A 20,862-nucleotide genomic window follows, 5' to 3' on the forward strand; every position below is an offset into this window, starting at 1 on the left:
AGGACGCTCTGCTGGTGGCGCCGCTCGGGGCGGGCGTGGCTGACCCTGAAGCCCAGCGCGGGCGCCACAGCGGCGGCACTGCAGCAGTTAGAGTCGAATGACGGCGTTGGGTGCGGGAGCGCAGCAGCAGCAGCGCTCAGAATGCGCTGGCAGCAGAACGGGCTCGGCTAGGCACAATTTCAGTGTCGAGCCTCCCATGGACAGACCGGGGCAAGCGGCGGGCGCTCGTACGCTGCGAGACGACGGCGCCAAAAGGGGCAACGCCGCCAATCGCGCACGACGGCCGCGCGTCGGTAAAGCGCTGCCGTGGGAGCACAATACGCGCGCGTCAGGCCACGTGATGAGGGCGGCCCGCATGGCTGTGCAGCGCTGCCGCTGCATCCGAGTCGCCCTCGGGCCGTTCAGCCGCCGGCCCGGATCGCTTGGCCGCGGCGAAGCTTTGTTTGGGCTGCGGCACTTGAGCACGCATGACGGCGCCGGCACCGGCAGAGCGAGAGCGGCAGGCAGCCTGCAGCGATGCAGCGCAGAAGCAGCGGAGGCGCAGCGGCGCGCGGCGGGTGCCTCTCCATGCGGAGAAGCTCGCCGCTCCTCGCCGTGCCGCGCTCGGCTGCGCTGATGCTGCTGCCGTGCCGCCCACACACGCGACGCGCCGTGACGTCGGATCCGCCGGCGTCATGGCGCAGCAAGGGTGTCTCGCCTTCGCTCCGCGCTGGGGCACGGCGTTCTCCACCACCACGCAGTAGCACCCAGCGTCAGCGCTGGCCGTCAAGCGCCGTCTTGGCAGCTGCGGGACATCATCCGCCGCCCCGCCTCCGGGTGGGAGGGGCCCTCGCGGCGAAGTGCCGCTGATAGCGGAGCGAGCGCTCGCCCGGAGTCTTAGTCCGCCCGCCGATCCATTTCGTGCCTGGCATCTAAGGTGCCGGGCGAGAGTGCGGAGACGTGCCCCCGCCGCATCGTCTTAAAGACGCGCTTCTCGCAGCTCGCACCAAGCGCCAGCCCACCTCATCAAGCCCCTCACCTCCTCAAACCTTCGCCCACAATGCGCATAGTAGCCGCCTCGCTGCTGCTGGCGCTGCAGCTATCCCATGCCGGCGCGTCGCCGCTGCTGGCGCTGCGCCAGGACAATGCCACGGCCGTGCTGCCGTCGACGGCCAGCATGGCGCCCGAGCCGACGGGCAGCACCGTCTCTTCCGCCGCTGCCACGGCGTCGGGCACCGTCTCGAGCTCGTCGGCCTCAGCCACACCTGTGCCCTCGGCGTCCGCCACGCCCGTCGTGCCCGAGACGACGGCGGCTTTCAACTGGACGGCCCGTGTGGAGACGTACAACGCGACGGCGTGGGAAGCGCAGCCCTATGTCGCCAACGGCTACATCGGCGCTCGTCTACCTGCTGCTGGCATGGGCTACTCGGAGAACCTTCCTGCTGCAGATGATCCGGAGCAGGGCGGTCTGGGCTGGCCACGTGAGTACGCGAAGAAGGGCGCGGCAGTACTCTTGCGGCTGACACCTTCCCCCAGTCTTCGGCCCGCGCACCACGGCCAACATGCTCGCCGGCTTCTACTGCTACGTCCCAGTCGATCAGCCTACGATCGGCACCAACTACGAGCGCACGGACCACGAGACGGTCATCAGCCGCCTGCCAATCTGGACGGGCCTGTACGTGACGCTGAACGAGTCAACCTACTCAGCGCAAACGCCGGCCGAGGACATTTCCGACTACGTGCAGACGTTCTCCTTCCGCAACGGCACCGTGCAGACAAACGTCACGTGGTCCGGTGCGCAGCTCTCCTACACGCTGCTCGCCCATCGCAGACGGCCCAGCCTCGGCCTCGTGCGCCTCGACATCTCGGGCCTGCCGCAGGACGCTGAGGTGACCATCTCGGATGTGCTCGACGGCCGGGGCGCCGCTCGCGTCGAGAACCAACAAGCAGGCGCCGTCAACGCCAGCGAGCTGCCCGCTGCGATCTACTCGTCGCTCTCGCCGGTCCGCGTGCCGGAGGTGACGGCGTACGAGTTCAGCACGCTTGTGCAGGAGGGCTCGGACGGCAATGCTACGCTCACATCCGCTGAGCTGCCCGTCTCGGTCAGCGCCATCATCGGCGCCGAGTCAAGCTCCACGAGCACCGCGTCGTACACGCTGCGTGCCGTCAACGGCAGTATCTCGGTCTGGAAGGCAGTGGGCATTGCCTCGCACGATGCCTTCGACGACCCGCGGGCTCAGGCTCTCAGTGCCGCCAGCCAGGCACGCGAGGCTGGCTGGGACGCGCTCGTGGCGGAGCACAGTGCCGAGTGGGAGACCATCTGGAACGAGGGCGGCGACATTGAGATCCACCAGCAGTCGCAGGAGGGCGAGGACTTGCAGCGTGTGGGTGAGTAGCAGCTCGGCGTTCAGGCGAATCAACGAGAGGAGATAGGCGCGTGCTTTTCGGACTACCAAGCGATCCTGGAAGGTCCACGAGCGATACTGACGCAGTCGTGCACAGCCCGTGCCTCTCTCTTCCACCTGCTTGCAAACGTGCGCGAGGGCTCCGAAGGACGCGGTCTTGGCGACAACGGCATCGCACCGGCCGGTCTCACCAGTGACGCGTACGCTGGTGAGTGCAGAGCTTCAAACGTGCCTGCGGCCGGAAGCTGACGCTGTTCACGTGTAGGCAGCATCTTCTGGTAAGTCAAAGACGCACAGGGTTATCTGCACCGCTGTTGCTCACACCTCATCAGGGATGACCAAACGTACATGATTCCGAGCTTGATGACGCTATTCCCCGCGTTTTCCGAGTCGTCTCTGCTGTTCCGGCAGAGGAACTTCACACAGCTGGAGCGCAATGCGCAGCAGTACAACCGTGAGGGCATCCTGTATCCCTGGATCACAGGCCGCAACCCGGCCTGCACCGGCATCGGCCCGTGCTACGACGTGAGTCGCCCAGTCGCCCCGACAACAATGCTCTGGCTAACCGAAAGGCTGCAGTACGAGTACCACTACAACAACGGCGTTGTCCTCGCGTACTGGCAGTACTACCAGAGCACCGGCAACCGCACGTTCCTCGAGCAGCTGGCGTGGCCCATCATCGGCAACGTGTCCGAGTTCTTCGCGTCGCAGGTCTCCTTCGTCAACGGCTCGTACACTCTGCTAAACGTCACGGTGCGTGGGATAGGCAACGCAGCCCCCATCGGCTCGACGCTGACGTGCTGTTCAGGCGCCCGATGAGTTTGCTAACCAGGTCAACAGCGAAGCCTTCACCAATGCGGGCACAGCACGGACCTTCGAGATTGCCCTGGAAGCGTCCAGCATCCTGAACTACTCTGTGCCGAGCAACTGGTCGGAGATCGCGCAGAACATGGCCGTGATCAAGACCGAGACGCCGTCCAATGACACGCTCGTCGTCGAGTTCGCAGAGTTCAATCAGACAGTCGGTGAGCGGTGCCGAGCCTAACGCGCTCAACAGTCGCTGACGCGCCGTGGCTAGTAATCAAGCAGGCGGACGTGGCTCTCCTGACCTACCCGCTGGAGGTATCGCGCGACGTCCGTGAGTGCTGCAGGTCCCGAACCACCTGGGCTGATGCTGACCTCTGCCGCAGAGCCTGACCCGCTGGCAGACCTCGAGTACTACGCCGGCAAGACGAGCGCTGCCGGCCCGGCGATGACGTACTCCATCTACGGCATCGTCGCCTCCGCCGTCTCCGAGAGCGGCTGCGAGGCCTACACGCGAACGGAACAGGGCTGGCAGCCGTACGTCCGGACCTACACCCAATTCAGCGAGCAGCAGCAGGACGTGTACACCGAGGCCTCGCCCTTTAATCCGAGCTACACCTTCCTTACGGGCCACGGCGGCTTCCTGCAGAGCTTCACGCACGGCCTGACGGGCTACCGCACGCGCACCAACACCTTCTACCTCGACCCCAGCCTCTTCCCGCAGCTCAGCGACGGCATCACCGTGCGCGGCATGCACTGGCACGGCGCACGCCTCGACGTCAGCGTCGGCGGCTCCAACTCGTCGGTCACGCACGTCAACGGCACCGAGCCCATCACCGTGCAGCTCGCCGAGCGCAACCCGCTGGCGGGCAACTACACGCTGGCGCCCGGCGAGACGCTCACCTTCCCGACGCGCCGCACGGATGCCACGCTCACGTCGCCCGGCAACCTTGCCCAGTGCAAGAACGCCACGTCCGAGCAGGAGTTTGTCAAGGGCCAGTTCCCGTACGGCGCCATCGACGGCTCGAACGCGACGCTCTGGTCGCCGCTCAACGCGTCTACGCCCTCGACGCTGCTCATCGACCTCGGCGAGCCGTACAACATCAGCTCATTGCACGTGAACTGGGGCCAGTATCCTGCAGAGACGCTCAGCATCCGCACCGGCCTCACGGCTGGCGGCGAGCTGACCGAGGCGGCCGCAAGCATGCCGGTCAACGTCAGCAGTGCCTTCGACGCCGCCAACGCGCTCGTCATTGACCTGGCCGAGGGCAACCAGACGGACGTGACGCTGGCCAGCACGACGGCGGCACGCTTCGTCGCTCTCGAGATCCAGGGCTGCGCCACGGAGGGCCAGCTGCCGACGATTGCCGAGGCCATCGTGCGCTGAGCGCGCGCGCGACGCTACTCCGCGCCCTGCCTCCGAAGTCTCCAGCGCTCCAGATGCTCCTTGCTACGCTACGCCCATTCTCCTGCGCATCTTACGCGCCGACTCCACTCACATGAAATCGTAATCACTCCATACTGCTGTCCAAGGCGGTGTCGCTCTGTCGCCTTGCGAAGGATGTGCCGCGGCAGCTCTGCAACGCGTGTCAGGGGTGCAGGCCGCAGCGCGCCCCTGAGCAACGTGCACGCGGCCCCGACGCGCTGCAGCGCACCAGCACGGCTCGCTCTCGCGCGGCTGGTGACGAGCGGAAAGCGCGGCAGACCAGGAATAGCAGCCCAAGCCGCTCTGCATGCGCAATGTGGCTTGATGATTTGCGATTGCCGCGGCTACTTCCTCACGGCCAGGGGGGCGTCCGTCGCGGCGTAGGCTGGCGGTAGCGCCACCTGACGAGGTTTCCTCGGGCGTGCTGGTCCCTTCAGGCTGCGAGATCGCGAGCTCGGTGGGTCGAGTTGAGAGCCACCTGCGGCTCTGCTTCGAGGCTGATGCTCGCCTTGGCTGAAGGCGTGCGCCGCGCGGAGGAAGCGGCTCCGCTGCGATCTCGCAAGCGGAAGTGCTGCAGGTACGCGGAGGCTCCGCGTTCCAAACTGGGCACAAAGTGGCACCCTCGTTTCTCGCTGCCAGCAAGCGAGATCTTGGGGTGCTCGGCAGGCCACGAGCGATGCGTGCGAAGTGCATCGCTGCACCCTTCGCTGCGTCACTCGAGAGCGGGCGATATTCGGGAGCACCGGTCTGCGCAACCACGGCTTGGCTTCACACCCCATCCCCCTCGAAGCCCTTTCAACACGCGACGTGCCCACCTTGAGCTCACGAGCACCCGCTGGTCTCATCATCATGAGCGGCAGATGTGAGCACATGCTCGCTTGTACCACGCCGGCCGGCGCAGAGCTGACAGCGCCGCGCAGGCTTCAACACGACGGTCTTTCACACGGCCGTGCGCTGTCCCGACTTCTCGCCTGTCCAGCAGCTCGTGCTCTACGTTCCCGCCGTGTGCTTCTTCGCGCCTTGCGTCCTCCTGTTCGTGTGGTACCGCGCCAACTTGTACTCCGGCAAGCACAAGATCAGGTGGGCAGTGCCGAGCCTGCCTCGCGGTGAACAGCCGCTGACGCGCCGTGACAGGCGCGCGGCGCTGTGGTACCTCATCCTCGGCGGCTTGTTCGGTGAGCAGGAGACGTGCGCCATTTCTGCCGCATTCGCTGACTCCTGTGCAGCATTCGTGATCGCAACCCTGGTACGCCGGCCGACGACCGTTCCGTGCTGTCTCGCCAGCTGACTCTCGCTCGCGTACAGGACGAACGCTCGCACCTTGATGCATACGTCTCGCGCGCGATTGGTGCGTCTCTCTCGCAAGGCATGCGGGTGACGTCGTTGACGCTTCCATCCGCAGGCTGGCTCAGCGGCTTTCCCATATCGTTCATCCTCGCGGCTATGTACACGCTGTCGCCAGTCAGTGAGCCGATGGCTGCCGATGTGCATCGCTGACCCCAGTCGATAGACGCTGCCGCACTGGTTGGAGACCTCGCTGTTTGGGCTCGCGTCGAACGTTGGCCTGCTCAACGATCTGGCCGCGCTTCTTGAAGGTGTGTGACCTCGTTGCTTTGCTTGTTTGGGGTGCGCGAAGAGGCTCTGATATCTGTCCAGTGAAACATCGAGAGGGCAGGCCTACGTTCGCCGACCGTGAAGGAGAGCAGCACACGCTGTCGCTCAACAGGGTCCAGGTGCGCCTCACAGTCTCTCACGCACGGCACTGCGACTGACGCTCAGTGCAGCTTGCGCTCGGCATCGTCTTTTGCGCTCTCCTCGCTCCGGCTCAAGCGCGTGCCGCCTTTCCCGGCCTCGTCATCCCAAGTTGGTTGACGTTTCGGAAGCCGCTGCAGCGCGCCCGATCTCCCAGCGTAGAGGCGCCAACTCGCCGGCTCCGTGTTTCGCACCAGGCCAACAACTCGAGCTCGTCGGACGAGGGCGCTGCAGCGCTGAGAAGAGACAGCGTCCAGCCTGGAGAAGCGCAGAGCGACACGTCGGACGCCGCTGCCTCGCAGCTCGAGCCTTCTGTTGGGTGCATGCGCGCGTGCGCAGCAGCTTCGCTCAGCGCCACGACGCTCTTCGTCATCGTCTCCATCATGCTCCTCATTCGCTCCACCGGCTTCGCCGTGCAGTTCGCGGCGAGCATGCTCAACGCGCTTGGCTTCTTGTTGCTGTGTGGCGCGTGCTACCTCGATGCGGTGCGAGTGAGGCCGACCGAAGCGCCCATGGATCTCGAGGCTCTGCCGCGCCAGCACTCAGCCGACCCGTTCAAGCGCTCGCCGATCCGGACTGTTGCGAGTGCCTCGACGCTTCGCTCGCGCACGGCGTCGCCTCGATCATCGGGCACCGAATCGCCCGCCGTATCTCGCATCGATCGAGCTGCGTACTTGCTTCACGGCACCGCCGCCAAGCAGCACCGGCCACTCAGCGAGAGTCCGCCGCCGGAAGGGCTGCCAGAGTCGCCGACGACTCAGCGCGCGGGGCTCTACGCCGCCTCGCTCGCGGGCGACAAGCGCCTTGCGCCCGAGCTGGTATTGCCGCCGCTGCGCCGAGCCGTTTCAACGCCGCTGCGTGGGAGCCTCTACGAGAAGCCAAAGACTGGCACGGGTCCCTACAGCTTCCTCGATGTCAAGACGGCCGACTTTGGTCGCACGCGCACCTCGTCGAAGAACTCGAATGTCTCGGCTGGCGCAGTCTCGCTGCTGCGCCTGCGTCGCTCCATCGCGCAACTGGGCACGGTCTTCCGCAGCCACGCTGCCATGCCTTCTTCGCCCACCGAGTGCCACGCGGCCATCGACGAGGCGCACTCGGCGGCGTACTCATCGCAGTCGCTGCTGCGCTCCGTCGACACATGCAGCAGCACGGCGCACCGACAGGACAGCACGCGCTCGGCGTCGACTGCGGCGAGCTGGGAGCGCTTCTCGTGGCGCGAAGACTCGATGTCGTGCAAGCGCGACTCGTGCATGCCCTGGGCCGACGCCGCCGACCGGATGCGGGAGCTGCCCGTGCGCGCAGTGTCGGCGAGCGACGAGCACGGCCACCACGCATGGCGCCTGTCGGCGATCAGTGACGCAACGTTCCCGGCGAGGATCGGCGGCGCGCTGGAGCTGGACGTGGGCGACATCCCCGACGTCGACACGCCGGTGCGCCAGGACGAGTCGGCGCCCGCGGGCTACTTCCCCGAACGATCGCCGCTCGAGAGCACGGGCGTCGCAGCAGCGACACAGCCGCAGACCGACCGCTCGTCGTCGCAGAGATGGCGCTCGGAGCGTCGCCCTTCGACGCCGCTGGCGCTCGACGTCTTCCATTCCACCGCCCGGTCGCCGAAGAGCCACACGCGGTCGGCCTCGCTCGGGCACCTCGACGATCTTGCATTGAGCATGAGCGATGCAGTCTTCGCAGTCGAGCCTCTTGCGATCCCATCGGCGGCGATGACCCGCAGCCGCGACGCCGTCTCTTCCTGGTCGGAGACTATCCCGCATCATCCGCTCCGCATTCCCCCGTCGCCGAAACGCAAGCCCGTCCCGGCGTACCTGGATCTTCCGCTGCGCAGTCTCTCGCCTCCGTGGATGCTGCCGGGTCAGAACGCGGACCGCCCGCACTTCGCCGCGCCTATCGCCTCGGCGCCCCCGACGGGCAGCTCCATCATGCAGCAGCGGCAGCATCTGCCAGCGCTCGTCGCGCCGAGCCCCACTCGCCCCCACGCGCACAAACTCGTCGTCGAGCACGATGGCAGCGCCGCAGAGCCGGAGCAGCAGCCGAGCCGCCTCGCAAGCCCGCGTCGCACGACGTGCCTCTCGCGCTCCTCGTGCGAAGAGGATGCGCATGCCTATCGCACGGCTGCGCTCCTCTTTGGCGGCCGCAAGCCGAGCGGCCTGGCGAGCTCGTGAACACAGATGCCTCTAGACCGTCGTGTACCTTCCTGCTGTTGCCAGAGCTCCCGTCACCGTTCCGCGTCCTGTCATGTGCCTCTGCTTGCTTGCAATCAATGCTGCCGAGATGCTGCACTTGCGATGCATCACGTGAGGATCCAGCTTGCGTTCTGGTACCACGTGAGCAGCGGGTTGGTGCCGTCGCGCAGGCGCGTCGCATTCGTGTCGGCGTAGCGGCTGAGAAACTCGGCGTGCGAGCAGACGACGCTGTGCTCGCGCCGGTGCTGTGCCGAGTACGGGTTGCGCGCCGGTGCCGAGAAGAAGTGCGGCTCGAGGCGCGCAGTCGGCTTGCTGCCCTTGCGGGCGGAAGGAGAGGCGCGTCTTGATGCCTTCAGCGCCGAGGGCGCAGCCATGACGCGCGCATACACCTCGCGCAGCAGCTCGAAGTTCGTCGGGAAGAAGATGTCGAAGAAGCCCTGCAGCACGCGGTACGTCGTCACCGGCACCATGGTGCCCTCGAGGCGCGTCTGAACGACAGGAGCGTCGACGCCCTTGACCGCATCGGGCAGCGCGTGGAAGTCGGATGCGACGAGGCGGTGCTGCGGGAAGTGCGCACGCAGCACGTCGAGCATCTGCAGCTGGCCCGTCGGGATGTAGTGCGGCGGCGTGAGGTTGGGGTAGAAGGGCATGTGTGCCTCGAGCATCCGCCACACGGCGCGTGGCAGAAGACGCATGAGCCGCGGTGCGGACAGCGGCCAGCTGCTGCCCGTCGCGGCGGCCGTGAGAGCGAGGTAGCGCGCAATGAGCGGGTCCGAGACGCGCTCCCACAGCTCGTGCATGTCGCCCGTCGAGTCGATCGACACGACTGCCTGATACGGCTCGAGCGTGGCAGTGCTGTAGCGCACGACGTCGTGCGTGAGGTTGTCCTGCGCAGCGTGTGAGCAAGCGTGCGTGGCTCACCTCTGCGCGCAACTCACCAGCACCTCCAACGCGAGCACAAAGCACGGCTCCGCCACGTCCTCGTCCCACTCGAGGAAGCTGCGGTTCTTCACCACGACGCGCTCCGCGTGCTCGCGCAGTCGCCGGCGCTGCTGCGTCGCCAGGCGCTCGCTGATCTCGACGATGACGTAGCGAGTACGCGCGTAGATCTCCGGCTCGCTCTCGCGCAGGTAGCCGAGGACATCGGCGGCCAGAGCGCCTGAACCGGCGCCGAGCTCGTAGATGACGAGGTCGTCGTACGGGTATAGGTTCAGCTTGTACTCGGCGCAGAGGTAGCGGGCGATGGCATGGGCGTAGTGCGGCTGCAGAGGGCATGTCAGAAGGCCCCACGGAGTACGTCATCGCGGCACGCACCTTGAACAGCTCTGTCGGCGTGTGCCAGACCTGCCGAGCGGCCATGGCCCGCACATCCTCCTCGTGCTTCATCGCCTGTTCAGCTCCCACGCCCACCGTAGCGGCATGCTGCTGCGCCTCGACCATCTCCCGCCCGCGCCGCTGCGCCTCCTCGAGCGCCTCGGCACTACCCGGTCGTGGCCGCGGTCGTGACGCAGCTGCGCTAGGCTTCGGTGCCGGCGTAGGAGCAGCAGAGCTAGGCAGCGGCGGCAGCGTGGCCTCGAAGGCGTCGTAGCGCTGCTGCACAGCCGCAGCAAAGGCACGCTCGTTGGAGAAGCCGGTGAAGTCGAAGCCGCTGCCGAGCGGCGGGAGCGGGGCGCCGTCGGGCCCCTCAAGCGCGCTGCTCGTGCTGGCGACCATGTCGGGCAGCAGCACCGCATGGCGCGAGAAGTAGCCGTAGTGCGGATTGTAGAGGGAGTCGTGGATGAAGTCGCGGGCGAGCATGCGCACGCTGCGCGGCCGCTCGGGCGACGCCTGCAGCGCGGCGGCATCGACGAGCGGCAGCTCATAGTGCTCGGCGGCGGGCAGCGGCGTGAAGGGGTCGACGTTGTACTGCGCGCGATGCCGTCCCCAACTGGCGTCCTCGTCGCTCTGCTTTGGCCGCGGCGGCGTGCTGCTGCCGGACGCCTTGCTGCTGCTGGCGCGGCAGCGCGACGGCGCTGCGGCCGCTCGCGCGGAAGAAGAGGCAGCCGCGAGCGCCGCGATGCGCAGCGCACTCGGCAGCTGTGCGCGAGGCAGGAGCGGCAGGGCCATGCTGACTGCTGCGGAGTGGGAGTGGAGAAGGACGCCGGGTGCGGAGCGGTCGGACCACCCCAAGAGCGTGTGACGCTGCTTGATGCTGACATAAGCCGGCACCAGCATGAGAGATCCGCGTCGCGTCCAGTCGGGCTCCCACGCAGCAGCCGAGGCGCTGCCAGCCACAGCGGCGCCGCTGCGCCGCCTTTGGTTTTTTGCGCCTCGAGCGCGTTCAGGCCGCGCGCGTCTGCGGCGTCAGCTCTTCTCTTGCGGCTACCACGCCCCAGCCTCGCGCTCAAAGTGTCACACTCGCTCGCCACCATGGTCCCCGCTCCCACCAGCACCGGCAACGGCGCCGCCGCGTCGGGCTCGCGCCCGCTGCTCGACCCCAAGGACGCCGTCAAGGAGCTGGCGTCGTACGCCACGGGCGACGGCCTCAGCATGGCCGAGCTCATCGACAGCCGCGAGCACGGCGGCCTGACGTACAACGGTGAGGGCGAACTGGCAGCAGCCGCATCCGCTGCCGCCGTGCTTATCCCTCTCTCCCAGACTTCCTCGTGCTGCCCGGCTTCATCGACTTCCAGGCGTCGGCCGTGTCGCTGCGCACGCGCATCACGCGCAACGTCGTGCTCAACACGCCCTTCCTCAGCTCGCCGATGGACACCGTCACCGAGACGGAGATGGCCATCGCGCTCGGCCTCATGGGCGGCCTCGGCGTGATCCACAACAACCTCACCGCCGAGGAGCAGGCGAGCATGGTGCGCAAGGTCAAGAAGTACGAGAACGGCTTCATCACCGAGCCGCTGTGCCTCAGCCCCAAGGAGACCGTCGGCGACGTGCTTGAGATCAAGGCGCGCCTCGGCTTCGGCGGCATCCCGATCACTGGTGAGTGTGCCTTGGCCTCGCAGACGATGCACGCGCACGGGTACGAGATGAAAACAAATTCAACTGCTATAACCTTCGTTCTGCCGACGTAACCTCTTCGGAGGTGACCTGGGGACAATCAACTCATGTCCACTGACTCCGATGCGCCGCACACCACTGCTTCTGTGATCCTTGCGCTGACACCTGTGCTGCTTAGACACCGGCGCTCTTGAGGGCAAGCTTGTCGGCATCGTGACGGCGCGCGACGTGCAGTTCCGCGACCCGCAGATCGCGCTGTCCGAGGTCATGACGACGGAGCTCGTCACCGCCAAGCAGGGCGTCACGCTCGAGCAGGCCAACGCCATCCTGCGCGACTCGAAGAAGGGCAAGCTGCCCATCGTCGACACCGAGGGCCGCCTCGTGAGCCTGCTGGCGCGCTCGGACCTGCTCAAGAACCAGAACTACCCGCTCGCCTCGAAGCTGCCCGAGAGCAAGCAGCTCTACTGCGCTGCCGCCGTGGGCACGCGGCCCTCGGACCGCGAGCGCCTGGCGCTGCTCGTCGAGGCCGGCCTCGACGTCGTCGTGCTCGACTCGTCGCAGGGCAACAGCACGTTCCAGGTCGAGATGATCCAGTGGATCAAGCAGACCTACCCGCGCCTGGACGTCATTGCTGGCAACGTCGTCACGCGCGAGCAGGCCGCCACGCTCATTGCCGCCGGCGCCGATGCGCTGCGCGTCGGCATGGGCAGCGGCTCCATCTGCATCACGCAGGAGGTCATGGCCGTCGGGCGGCCGCAGGGCACGGCCGTGCACGCCGTCGCTGAGTTCGCCAAGCGCTTCGGCGTGCCCGTCATCGCCGACGGCGGCATCAGCAACGTCGGCCACATCGCCAAGGCCCTGGCGCTCGGCGCCTCGGCCATCATGGCCGGCGGCCTCTTCGCCGGCACGACGGAGGCGCCCGGCGACTACGTGTACCGCGACGGCCAGCGCTTCAAGGCCTACTCGGGCATGGGCAGCCTTACGTCGATGGCGCGCAAGACGAACAAGCTTGCCGGCGAGAACGCGGCGACGCAGCGCTACTTCAGCGAGGACGACACGATCAAGGTTGCCCAGGGCGTTACGGGCCAGGTCAACGACAAGGGCAGCGTCCTGCGCTTCATCAACTACCTGTACACGGGCATGCAGCACTCGCTGCAGGACATGGGCGTGCGCGACCTCGCTGCGCTGCGCACCGCCGTCGACGCCGGCGCCGTGCGCTTCGAGCTGCGCACCGCCTCGGCACAGCTCGAGGGCGGCGTGCATGGCCTCTCGTCGTACGACAAGACTCTCTTCGGCTCGTAGACGCACCGCCTCGCTGCCATGCTCGCTACCCTCACCCCTTTCACCAACTGTACTTTAGCCGCGGCATTTATATGATTCGGAAAAGCAGCTCTGCGTGACGTCTCAGGCGATGTGCAGTGCCTCGCGCATCCGCCATCGTGCCTCGCTCCAGATGAGCTGTCGCTCGCGGCGGGCGCCGGCCGACAGACTGCTGTTCTCTTGCGCACGGCGCAGAAGGTACGGCAGCACGTCGTCGAGCGCGCCCCAGGGCACGTACTTGTGCACCAGTGGCGTCGCCGAGACGTCGCTGATACCGGCAGGGGAGGGTGCAGCGAAGGTGTGCAGCAGCAAGCGCGTCAGCTCGTCGGCCATGCCGTAGAGCTGCGCAAAGGCCAGCCGGCCGCGGACGTGCGGAAGCACGACGACGTGTGACTCGGTCTCTTGGTCCTCTGGCTGCGAGCTTGGCGAGCTGGCGAGGCCACAGGTCTGCATCTGTGCCACGACGGCGCGTGCGGAGGCGACGTTGTGGGAGGCAAAGACGACTGCCAACCGTGGAGCGCCATCCGCCGAGTCCTTGGCGAGCTCGTCGATCAGGCGGGCTGCGCAGGCGTCGTAGCACGCATCCGTCAGGGCCTGGTTGTTGAGCCATGCTCGTCAGCCAAAGAAGAGGAAGGCGACAGAGCGTGACGCACCTTGCTGGCCCACACCGGACTGCCTCGCTCTTCCTTCGCCACTGCCTTCTCGTCACGGTGATGTCCCGCCGGCGGAGGCTGCACGACGTGTGTGCGCCAGGCGGCATTTTCGATATCCACGTAGGCGCCTGCACGTGGGGTGAGAAAAGGCAGGAGTCAGCGTCTGTGTGCTCGCCCGTCTAGACTGCGAGCAGACGGACCGCGCACAAGCTTGACGCCGAGAGCGTAGCCACCGCGTCTTGCACGCTCGAGCGAGGCCGCGAGGTGGGAAGGCGTGCGTCTGAGGTACGTCTGTCGGAAGTGACGCGACGATCAGTGGCGAGAAGAAAGTGGATGGCTGCGCCGAGACACTCACCTGATATGTGTTGAAGAGGAGCGGTTGAGAAGCTTGCTGATCGGACAGCGAGTTGAACTCGCAGGCCAAGGCCTCGTACAGGGCATCGATGGCAGGCTGATACCACGAGTACTCGGCGTCTATCAGCAGTCTGACGTTCTTCTTTCGCGAATGCCTCGCTACGCCTCTCAGCGCTTCCCACAGCTCTTTGAGCGCGCTGGCATCTGCCGCATCGAGCGCCGCAAGCGGAACACTCAAACTGCCGCCGCCGACGCCCGCCGGTGGCGCCGGCGCAGGAGGCAGAGAGAAGTGCTCGCGAGGCACAATCGCTGCGCTGACGCGCTCGAAGACCGCAGGCGATGACAGCAGACCGGAGAGCTTGATCGCGATGCTGACGCTGCCGACCTCTGCAGCGGATGAGGAAGAGCTGGAGGCGACGTCGATCGAGTGCAGGAGCGAAGTGATCAACGCGGCGTGCACAGTGGCGCGGGCCTCTGCAGCGCGATGGTGCGAGTCGACTTCGCAGGAGTGGTTCAGAATGACCCCAGTGTGACGCTGAGCGAGCGAGTCCAGCAGAGGCAGCGTGGCCTCGACTGTCTCGCCGCCGACGAACTGTCCGCGGAGTCAGCTCTGCCTGGCTGGCGCAGCAGCAAGAGGCGCTCACATGAGCGAAGAAGGTCTTGCGAACGATCCAGTCAGTCATCGCAGCCACGCCCGGCAGTGAAGATGATCTCGCCCATGCCAGCAGGCCCGGCGCAAAGTCGACAAGATAAGGCACGCCAACGGCGCTCCAGATGAAGTAGGCGCGCACAAGCTCGTCGCGCGGCGAGCTTGCGAGTGGCCGAGAGGAAGGGAGATTGAGCGGTGAGAGGGCGTAGCCGAGCGACAGTGCACCGCCGCCAACGACGGAGACAAGGATGCGCCTGCGCCAGAGAGGTGCGTGGGCCGCTGCGGCCGAGGAGTGGGCGGCGCGGGCCGGCGCCGCGAGTCGGGCTGGGAGAGGTGCACGTGGCAGACCTGAGAGGCGCACTCGCAGCATGGATGGCCTGTCTGCCTGATTGCTGCGCTTGCTGCTGCTTGATGGTGGTGAGAGGCAGAGGTGGACAGTGTGCCGCGTCCTATCAAGGCGCAGCAGCGCGAGGTGTTGCTCTCGGCCCGAGCGCGCCGCACCGCCTCGTGCCTCAGGGGCGCAGTTGAGTGGAGCGGTGATGCTGGGCAGGAGACCCGCCGGCAGATCTCGCGCAGCAGCAGGTCGGCCTGACTCGCCCTTCAGCCGCAATCAGTCGAGCACCTCGTCAGACTCAGGAGGCGCAGCGGCAGCGAGCGGGGCCGGCGGGTCGCATGCCGCGGCTGTGCCCCGAGGCGCGCTAGGGCCGCCTCCAGGGCCTGCTCCCACGCTTTCTGGCGTGGTGCTGCCGTGCCGCGGCTAAACTCGATCCGGCACGGGTGCAGCGTCACGTGGTGCGCGCCCTGGCTGGGCCGCCTCACTGCGCCGCGAAGATCCGGCCGAGCAAGACAAGGCCACCTCGACCTCGAGGCAGCCTCGGCGCCGCGCGGCGCACGAGCATCTCCTCTCCACCTCCTCCGCCGCTCCCTCGCGCACCCGCACTCCCCTCTCCCGGCGCTCCCTCTCAAGCTGCTGCTGCGTCCCGCGCCCGGTGCTGCGCTGTCGCACGCATGCATGCGCGCCGTGCTGCCTGCGCTTGTGCGCCTGGCGCGCAGCAGCGGCAGGCCGCGCGCGGGCACGGGCACGGGCAGCAGCGCAGGAGGTAGCGCGGGCGCTCGCTGTCTGCGCACGGCGGCAGTGGCAGTGCAGGTGGGGCATGGTGCTGCAGAGGTCGTGCACAGCGAGCAGCAGCGGCCTGCGCCTTCTGCGCCCTGCGACGCACAGCCGACGTGCAGGCCACCATCGCCGGTGCCGCAGCAGCAGCAGCAGCCGCAGCAGCAGCCAGTCTTCGCCTCGGCACCGCCCTTTCCCTCTTCCTCCTCGCACGCTGCCACCGCTGTGCCCAAGCGACGAGCACCTCGTCAGCGCTCGACTCCGGCCGCCAAGCCTGCTGCCTCGCCGAGCACCTCTTCGCGCCGCTCCTCCTCCTCGACCTCTCTTCTCGGCCACTTGCTCGCCGCACAGCGTTCCGAGCCCAACATCAGCGCACCGGCGCTCTATGCGTATCACACACATCTCCTCGACTCCTCCGCTGCCTCTTCGTCTGCGCCATGCCGGCCGAGCGCGGCGTCCTACTACTTTCTGCTCAAGCTCGCAGCACGGCGCGGCGACGCTGCGCTGCTCGCCAGCATCGGCGCTGAAGCTGCGGCATGGGAACAGGCGCAGCCCGCGCCCTCTTCGCACCTGGCGCTGCTCGCCGGCAACCTCACTCGCGCCCTCGAGGCGCGTACTGGCGTGCGGCGTCGGAAGGAGAAACCAGCCCCTAGACGAAGAGGGTTGCGCGAAGCAGCGGAGGCAGCAGCGCCGTCGGATGCGTTCAGCTACGCCGCTTCGCTGCGCGTTCGAGCACCGGCGCTGCTCGTGCCTCAGCCGCAGGAGCTAGAGCTTGACGTCCATCTGCGGCCGCTCGAGCCCTCCGGTCGCCGGCCCGCGCGGCCGCGCTTCTCGCCGGTGGAGCGAGCGCCTAGGCGTCTGGCGCCGCACGTCAGACGAGGCTTGCAGGAGGTGCAAGCGGAGGCCGCGACACAGGTGCGCTTGGCCGAGCTGAGGAGAGAGCATGAGCTGCTGGCGCCTGCACCTAGCGCGCCGCTGCGAGCGGGGGGCGGTCTGCCTGAGCCGGCGCAGGCGAGGGCGTTCGAGCGGTGGCTGGCCATACTGCAACGACGCGAGGAACAGCGACTGGCGCTGGGCGCGGACATGGCCCGCAGCAGGAGCGCCGCTGAGCTGGCGAGCAGCCGAAGCAGGAGCGCGGACGAGTCTGACGCCAACGCGCTGCCGCCGGCCTACGTCGTGCTGGCTGCGCTCCGTCGGCTAGTTGAAGTCGGCGACGCACAGGCTTCTCTCGCACTCGTCCACGCCTACATCTCCGCCGTGCCGGCAGCGCAGCAGTCGACACTTCGGCTCAACAAGCGCATCACACGCCCGGTCAGCGAGCCGAACGTGCCGATCAGAGGCGCCAGCTTGCTCAACCTCGTCCTCCGCGCTCACTTCGTGGCTGGCGATGATCTGACACAGGCTGCCAAGGCGTGGCAGGAGCTGGTCGGCGGCAGCCCGCCGTGGGCACCCAAGCCGGGGCCCAAGCCAGTCGATGCGCCGTCAGTGGAGCCCAGCCGCTCTGCCACACCGCGTCTCGTGCCAGACGAGAACACGGCGCTCCTGCTGCTCGCCCTTCTCCGAAGCGACGCGCAACGCTGCGCTTCCGGCGCCAAGCTGCTCCTCACGCTCATGGGCAAGCACGGCGCTCGTCCGCGAGCCGGCCATTCCGCTCGTCGTTCTCTGCGCTACACCACGCGCGTGACACGCGCGCTGCTGCGAGCCGCGCTGCGCTGCGGCGCCAAGGACGTGGCACGCAAGGCGTTGACGCTGCACGCCAGCTGGCGACGCGCCGCGCTGACTGTGGACGGCGCGCCCCAGGATTGGGAGCGCAAGAAGGCGGCAAGTAGAGGCGAGAGGCGCAAGTGGCGGGATGTGCTCAACGCCCTCGTGGCGAGGCGCTGGATCTCTCGGACGCACCGAGCTGCAATAGAGTGATGCCTGCCGCGCCGCTTCGAGCGTGAGGGACTGAGAGGAAAGGGGCAATCGTTATCGTATTCGTACGGGCGTCGGAGAAGCCAAGCATAAAGGGGCTGAAATAGCGATGTGACGTGGGTCGGCTCGCAGAGCGACCGGCCGAGCAGAGCACAGGGCCAGATGAGAGCTGTAAATGAGCCAGCCAGGCAGTAGACCTGGCGCTGGGCCCATCGACGCTGCGCTTAGACCTGGGAGCCACGCGTGAAGTACGCCTTGGCGCCGTGCGCTGCGAACTCGGACTTGGCCTGGGCGAACGTGTGACCCTCTGCGGAGGAACGGGACGTCAGTCGCGCGTGGCTGCGCTCGGCGTGGGCAGCACGCACGCTCTTTGTTGTGCTGCCAGATCTGCGCTTGAGGCGTCAGCGATGAAGAGCGAGCGACGCAAGGCGGCTACGCTCACCTGCCGGTAGTACCACAGGTTGCCAAGGCCCTGCACTGCGAAGCCGACCGTGACGACTGTTTGCGAGAACACGCGCGGTCAGCTGGAGCTGCAACAGCATAGACAGCTCATGACGCACTGCAACCAAGAATGCCGGCGACGACTGCGGGCGGCAGACGCGTCAGAAGAGCAGCGGAAAGGCGGCAGACCTGGCAGTCGACTTACTGCGCTTGCTCTCGTCCGTGAAGCTGTAGATCGTGTTCAGCAGTCCGCACGAGCCGGTCGAGGGGATGCCGAGGAACAGGTAGAGAGAGAAGACGACTGGCAGATGAGAGTGTAAGCACTTGCGCTGTGGCACGAGGACAGGCTAGCACGCACGATGGAAACCGCAGCTGGAGAAGCAGAGAAGAGGTGAGCACAGAAAGCAGGGCACAAATTGAGGCGCAGACGCACAAGCTGAAGGTCGTGCAACGTCAGCAACAGCAGTCTCGATACCAGCGTAGCGCGCGACTCACACAAAGTACAAGTCTGCACGAAGGCGAGAGAGCGCATCGGCGGGATGAGCAGGAGAGCGACAAGCGACGAGGCGCGCAGCACCCACAGTAGAAGATCGAGTGCTCCTTCATAAAGCCATTGTACACCGGCCTGAGGACGCCGGCGTCAGGGCAGATCAAGCTGCTGCTCAGAGTCATCACTCACCGGTACCACAGCAGAAAGCTCAGCACGCTGATCACCGGCAGGTACACGCAGCTCGTGATGATGTCCTTGATGCCGTCCGAGCCACGCGTGATCAGGAAGACGCATGCGACCACCTACCACGGGCTCAGCATGGAGTGCACAGATGCAGCGGCGCGCACAGCACGACTCACATTGACCACGAGCGTCCCGGCAAGCACGAGCCAGAGCCAGTAGAGGTGGTGCATGATCTGCTGCGAGTCTGGCGGGATCTCGGCGTCGATGTCGTGGAAGATCAGAGGGAAGACTGGAACAGCGTGTAAGCTCGAGACATCAAGACGCGCATCCCTGTGCTGCGTCACTCTGCCGCCGCTGCGCAGCTGCTCGCTCGCAGCTCGGGCCGCTGCCGCCCTCCTGGTCGGCTCAGCAGCAGCCTGACTTCACTGCGGCCCACCTTCTCTCTCTGCACAGCGAACCCTCAGCGCACATTCAGGTAGCTGCGTGCTTTTGCCCTCGAGATTTTCGAGGGCTATTGCCCTGTACAAGCGAGGGCAACCTAGCCAGGACGCAGCAGTAGGTGCAGCAGTCGAGCCGCTGCATGCGTGCGAGACGTAGAGCAAGCGGTGGACAGTCATGCCCACCCAAGCACCAAAGCAGCCAGCCGGTACGGTTCCCTCAGCACGCAGCCTCATGAAACGGCTGTCCCTTCGTAGCCACGCTGCCGTCCTGCTCGCTCGCCCATTGTTGCGCCCAGCAGCCGCCCGGACCGGAGCAGCCTCGCAGTGGCTCAGGGCGACAGCGAGTCTCGAGCGCTGGCTTCCAGCTTTACATCCGCGCCACACCTCTGCCGCACTCACAGAAGGGCCAGTTGTTGCGGCCGTGTTTCCGGATGTTCTCCGCCCGGTTGGCCAGCTCCGCCTCTCTGCGCTCCAGCTCCTGCTCCCGCCGCCGCAGCTCCTCTGCGCGGGCATTGGCGCCGCTGCCGCTGGTGCCGCCGCTGGTGCCGTACGGGTCGTCGGTCTCGTAGGCGCCCTTGGGCTGCGGCGTGCTGGCGTACGAGTGGCCGTACGGCGTGTCGTCGTCGGCCTCGAAGGTGCGCGAGCCGGCCAGTGCGCCCTGCACCGACGGGTCGGCAAAGGGGTTGGCGTCGAGCGCGGCGCGGTCGGCAAAGGGATCTGCAGAGGTGTGTGTCAGCAGGCATGAGCGTGATGCGGTGCGTATGGCACGCACCGGCCATGGTGGTGCGTGGATGGGTTGCGAAGGTGGTGGTGGCAGGAAGTGCGGGGCGTGCCGTGCGCAGCCGCGAAGCGAGATGCTGTGTCGGCGCCGCACAAGCCACGTGTGGCGCCGTGCCTGAAGCTGGCGCCGTGCCCGAAGGACGGCTGGTGGGCGCGTGGGACGCGTTCAGGGGGCGCCGGCACGCGTTGGGCGCAGCAAGGCCTCCTTTCTGTCCTGCGCCCACCGCCACAACGCCCGACGATCCATCCTGAGCCAGATTGCTGCTCCTCAAAGACATGCAAGGCGATGCCGCTTTCAGGCCGTTGCGACAGGTCGCGCCTGCGGGCGTGCTCTCTCTCCAGAGAGGCAGAACGCACGTCTATGCCGTGGCGAGGTGGAAGCTTCGCACGCTGACTGAGGGCCGGCGGCGAGCCTTCAAGCTGCCCTCCTGCGTCCGAATGTGCCTCGTCGACGAGCAAGAGCGATGCTTCTCGAGTGTTCCGCGAGCACCGCATCTCTCCGTCCTCCATGTCTAGTCGCCGCACACGCCCGATATGGCAGCAGCCCTCGCGTGGCCGTTGCGAGCCGCTCGACGGGCGCGCACAACGGCTGCGCGAGCGGGTGGGGCCTGCGTCATCCGCTCGGACGGCCGAGCGCAACGGTCACAGCATGCTGCGGCGTCTTCGTCCTCGCTGCTCGAGCGCTCCGTCTCGAAGATCCACAGCTGCCGCTCAGCCGCTGGGACGCACGCCTGTCGCGATAGTGCACGCACTGCGGCCGCTCGGAGGCTCGCCTCATGTCCGTCGGCCGCGCGGGGGCCTCGCCGGGCATTTTCAGCACCGGCATATAGAGGCCCCAACATTCTACGCCAGCCTGCTCGCCGAGCGTCTACACACGCACGCGAGGAGCGAGAGGGGTGTCATTCCAGTGCGGCTCCGGCGTCGCCAGCGCTCCCAGTCGAGCTGCATGGCCCTGCGCCCGTAGCCCTGCCG

General features: G+C 67.0%; 7 protein-coding genes across 7 annotated transcripts; 4 read left to right on the forward strand and 3 right to left on the reverse strand.

Moving 5' to 3' along the window:
* Nucleotides 1-732: 732 nt before the first annotated feature.
* Nucleotides 733-4,717, forward strand: FA09DRAFT_331606 (Six-hairpin glycosidase). Its single transcript, XM_025743096.1, has 9 exons — nt 733-1,460; nt 1,516-2,367; nt 2,482-2,592; nt 2,650-2,662; nt 2,717-2,909; nt 2,964-3,137; nt 3,193-3,409; nt 3,463-3,522; nt 3,575-4,717. The coding sequence occupies exons 1-9, from the start codon at nt 1,040-1,042 to the stop codon at nt 4,573-4,575; spliced, it is 3,042 nt and encodes a 1,013-aa protein (XP_025596293.1). The 5' UTR covers nt 733-1,039; the 3' UTR covers nt 4,576-4,717.
* A 746-nt stretch (nt 4,718-5,463) lies between these two features.
* Nucleotides 5,464-8,543, forward strand: FA09DRAFT_340584 (hypothetical protein; the record flags this gene model as incomplete). Its single annotated transcript, XM_025744333.1, has 9 exons — nt 5,464-5,476; nt 5,535-5,694; nt 5,749-5,789; nt 5,841-5,860; nt 5,920-5,962; nt 6,017-6,075; nt 6,125-6,209; nt 6,271-6,347; nt 6,399-8,543. 9 exons carry the CDS (start codon nt 5,464-5,466, stop codon nt 8,541-8,543), a joined length of 2,643 nt encoding a protein of 880 aa, XP_025596294.1.
* Nucleotides 8,544-8,671: 128 nt separating this feature from the next.
* Nucleotides 8,672-10,670, reverse strand: FA09DRAFT_300642 (DUF185-domain-containing protein; the record flags this gene model as incomplete). The annotated part of the gene is made up of 3 exons (XM_025740343.1): nt 8,672-9,451; nt 9,503-9,826; nt 9,879-10,670. 3 exons carry the CDS (start codon nt 10,668-10,670, stop codon nt 8,672-8,674), a joined length of 1,896 nt encoding a protein of 631 aa, XP_025596295.1.
* Nucleotides 10,671-10,910: 240 nt separating this feature from the next.
* On the forward strand, nt 10,911-12,857 carry FA09DRAFT_321631 (putative inosine 5`-monophosphate dehydrogenase; the record flags this gene model as incomplete). Its single annotated transcript, XM_025741027.1, has 3 exons — nt 10,911-11,142; nt 11,202-11,537; nt 11,734-12,857. The coding sequence occupies exons 1-3, from the start codon at nt 10,974-10,976 to the stop codon at nt 12,855-12,857; spliced, it is 1,629 nt and encodes a 542-aa protein (XP_025596296.1). The 5' UTR covers nt 10,911-10,973.
* Nucleotides 12,858-12,983: 126 nt separating this feature from the next.
* On the reverse strand, nt 12,984-14,706 carry FA09DRAFT_286600 (FAD-linked oxidoreductase; the record flags this gene model as incomplete). The annotated part of the gene is made up of 5 exons (XM_025739907.1): nt 12,984-13,469; nt 13,529-13,656; nt 13,729-13,819; nt 13,884-14,474; nt 14,527-14,706. Coding segments are annotated over 5 exons (1,476 nt in total), but the record flags the coding sequence as incomplete, so codon positions are not given.
* A 717-nt stretch (nt 14,707-15,423) lies between these two features.
* On the forward strand, nt 15,424-17,605 carry FA09DRAFT_346878 (hypothetical protein). Its single transcript, XM_025744779.1, has one exon. It carries the CDS (start codon nt 15,544-15,546, stop codon nt 17,557-17,559), a length of 2,016 nt encoding a protein of 671 aa, XP_025596298.1. The 5' UTR covers nt 15,424-15,543; the 3' UTR covers nt 17,560-17,605.
* A 109-nt stretch (nt 17,606-17,714) lies between these two features.
* FA09DRAFT_331608 (scamp-domain-containing protein) lies at nt 17,715-19,915 on the reverse strand. Its single transcript, XM_025743097.1, has 13 exons — nt 19,883-19,915; nt 19,510-19,827; nt 18,847-18,959; nt 18,677-18,789; nt 18,579-18,622; nt 18,493-18,505; nt 18,437-18,439; nt 18,356-18,369; nt 18,203-18,298; nt 18,117-18,140; nt 17,999-18,054; nt 17,922-17,943; nt 17,715-17,863 (listed from the first exon to the last, which is right to left on the reverse strand). Exons 1-13 carry the CDS (start codon nt 19,887-19,889, stop codon nt 17,781-17,783), a joined length of 906 nt encoding a protein of 301 aa, XP_025596299.1. The 5' UTR covers nt 19,890-19,915; the 3' UTR covers nt 17,715-17,780.
* Nucleotides 19,916-20,862: the final 947 nt, after the last annotated feature.

Source organism: Tilletiopsis washingtonensis (assembly GCF_003144115.1).
Source record: "Tilletiopsis washingtonensis strain MCA 4186 unplaced genomic scaffold FA09scaffold_19, whole genome shotgun sequence".
Lineage (NCBI taxonomy): Eukaryota > Fungi > Basidiomycota > Exobasidiomycetes > Entylomatales > Tilletiopsis > Tilletiopsis washingtonensis.

Excerpts from the sequence above, each read along its gene's own strand:
- FA09DRAFT_331606 (XM_025743096.1), top strand. The coding sequence starts at position 1,040 with ATGCGCATAGTAGCCGCCTCGCTGCTGCTGGCGCTGCAGCTATCCCAT. Across the intron at positions 2,368-2,481 it reads CGAGGACTTGCAGCGTGTGG|CCCGTGCCTCTCTCTTCCAC; the intron begins GTGAGTAGCAGC and ends AGTCGTGCACAG. Across the intron at positions 2,910-2,963 it reads GCATCGGCCCGTGCTACGAC|TACGAGTACCACTACAACAA; the intron begins GTGAGTCGCCCA and ends GAAAGGCTGCAG.
- FA09DRAFT_346878 (XM_025744779.1), top strand. The coding sequence starts at position 15,544 with ATGCGCGCCGTGCTGCCTGCGCTTGTGCGCCTGGCGCGCAGCAGCGGC.
- FA09DRAFT_331608 (XM_025743097.1), bottom strand. Across the intron at positions 18,623-18,676 it reads AGCTTTCTGCTGTGGTACCG|GCCGGTGTACAATGGCTTTA; the intron begins GTGAGTGATGAC and ends CGGCGTCCTCAG. Across the intron at positions 17,864-17,921 it reads CTGGCAGCACAACAAAGAGC|AGGGTCACACGTTCGCCCAG; the intron begins GTGCGTGCTGCC and ends GTTCCTCCGCAG.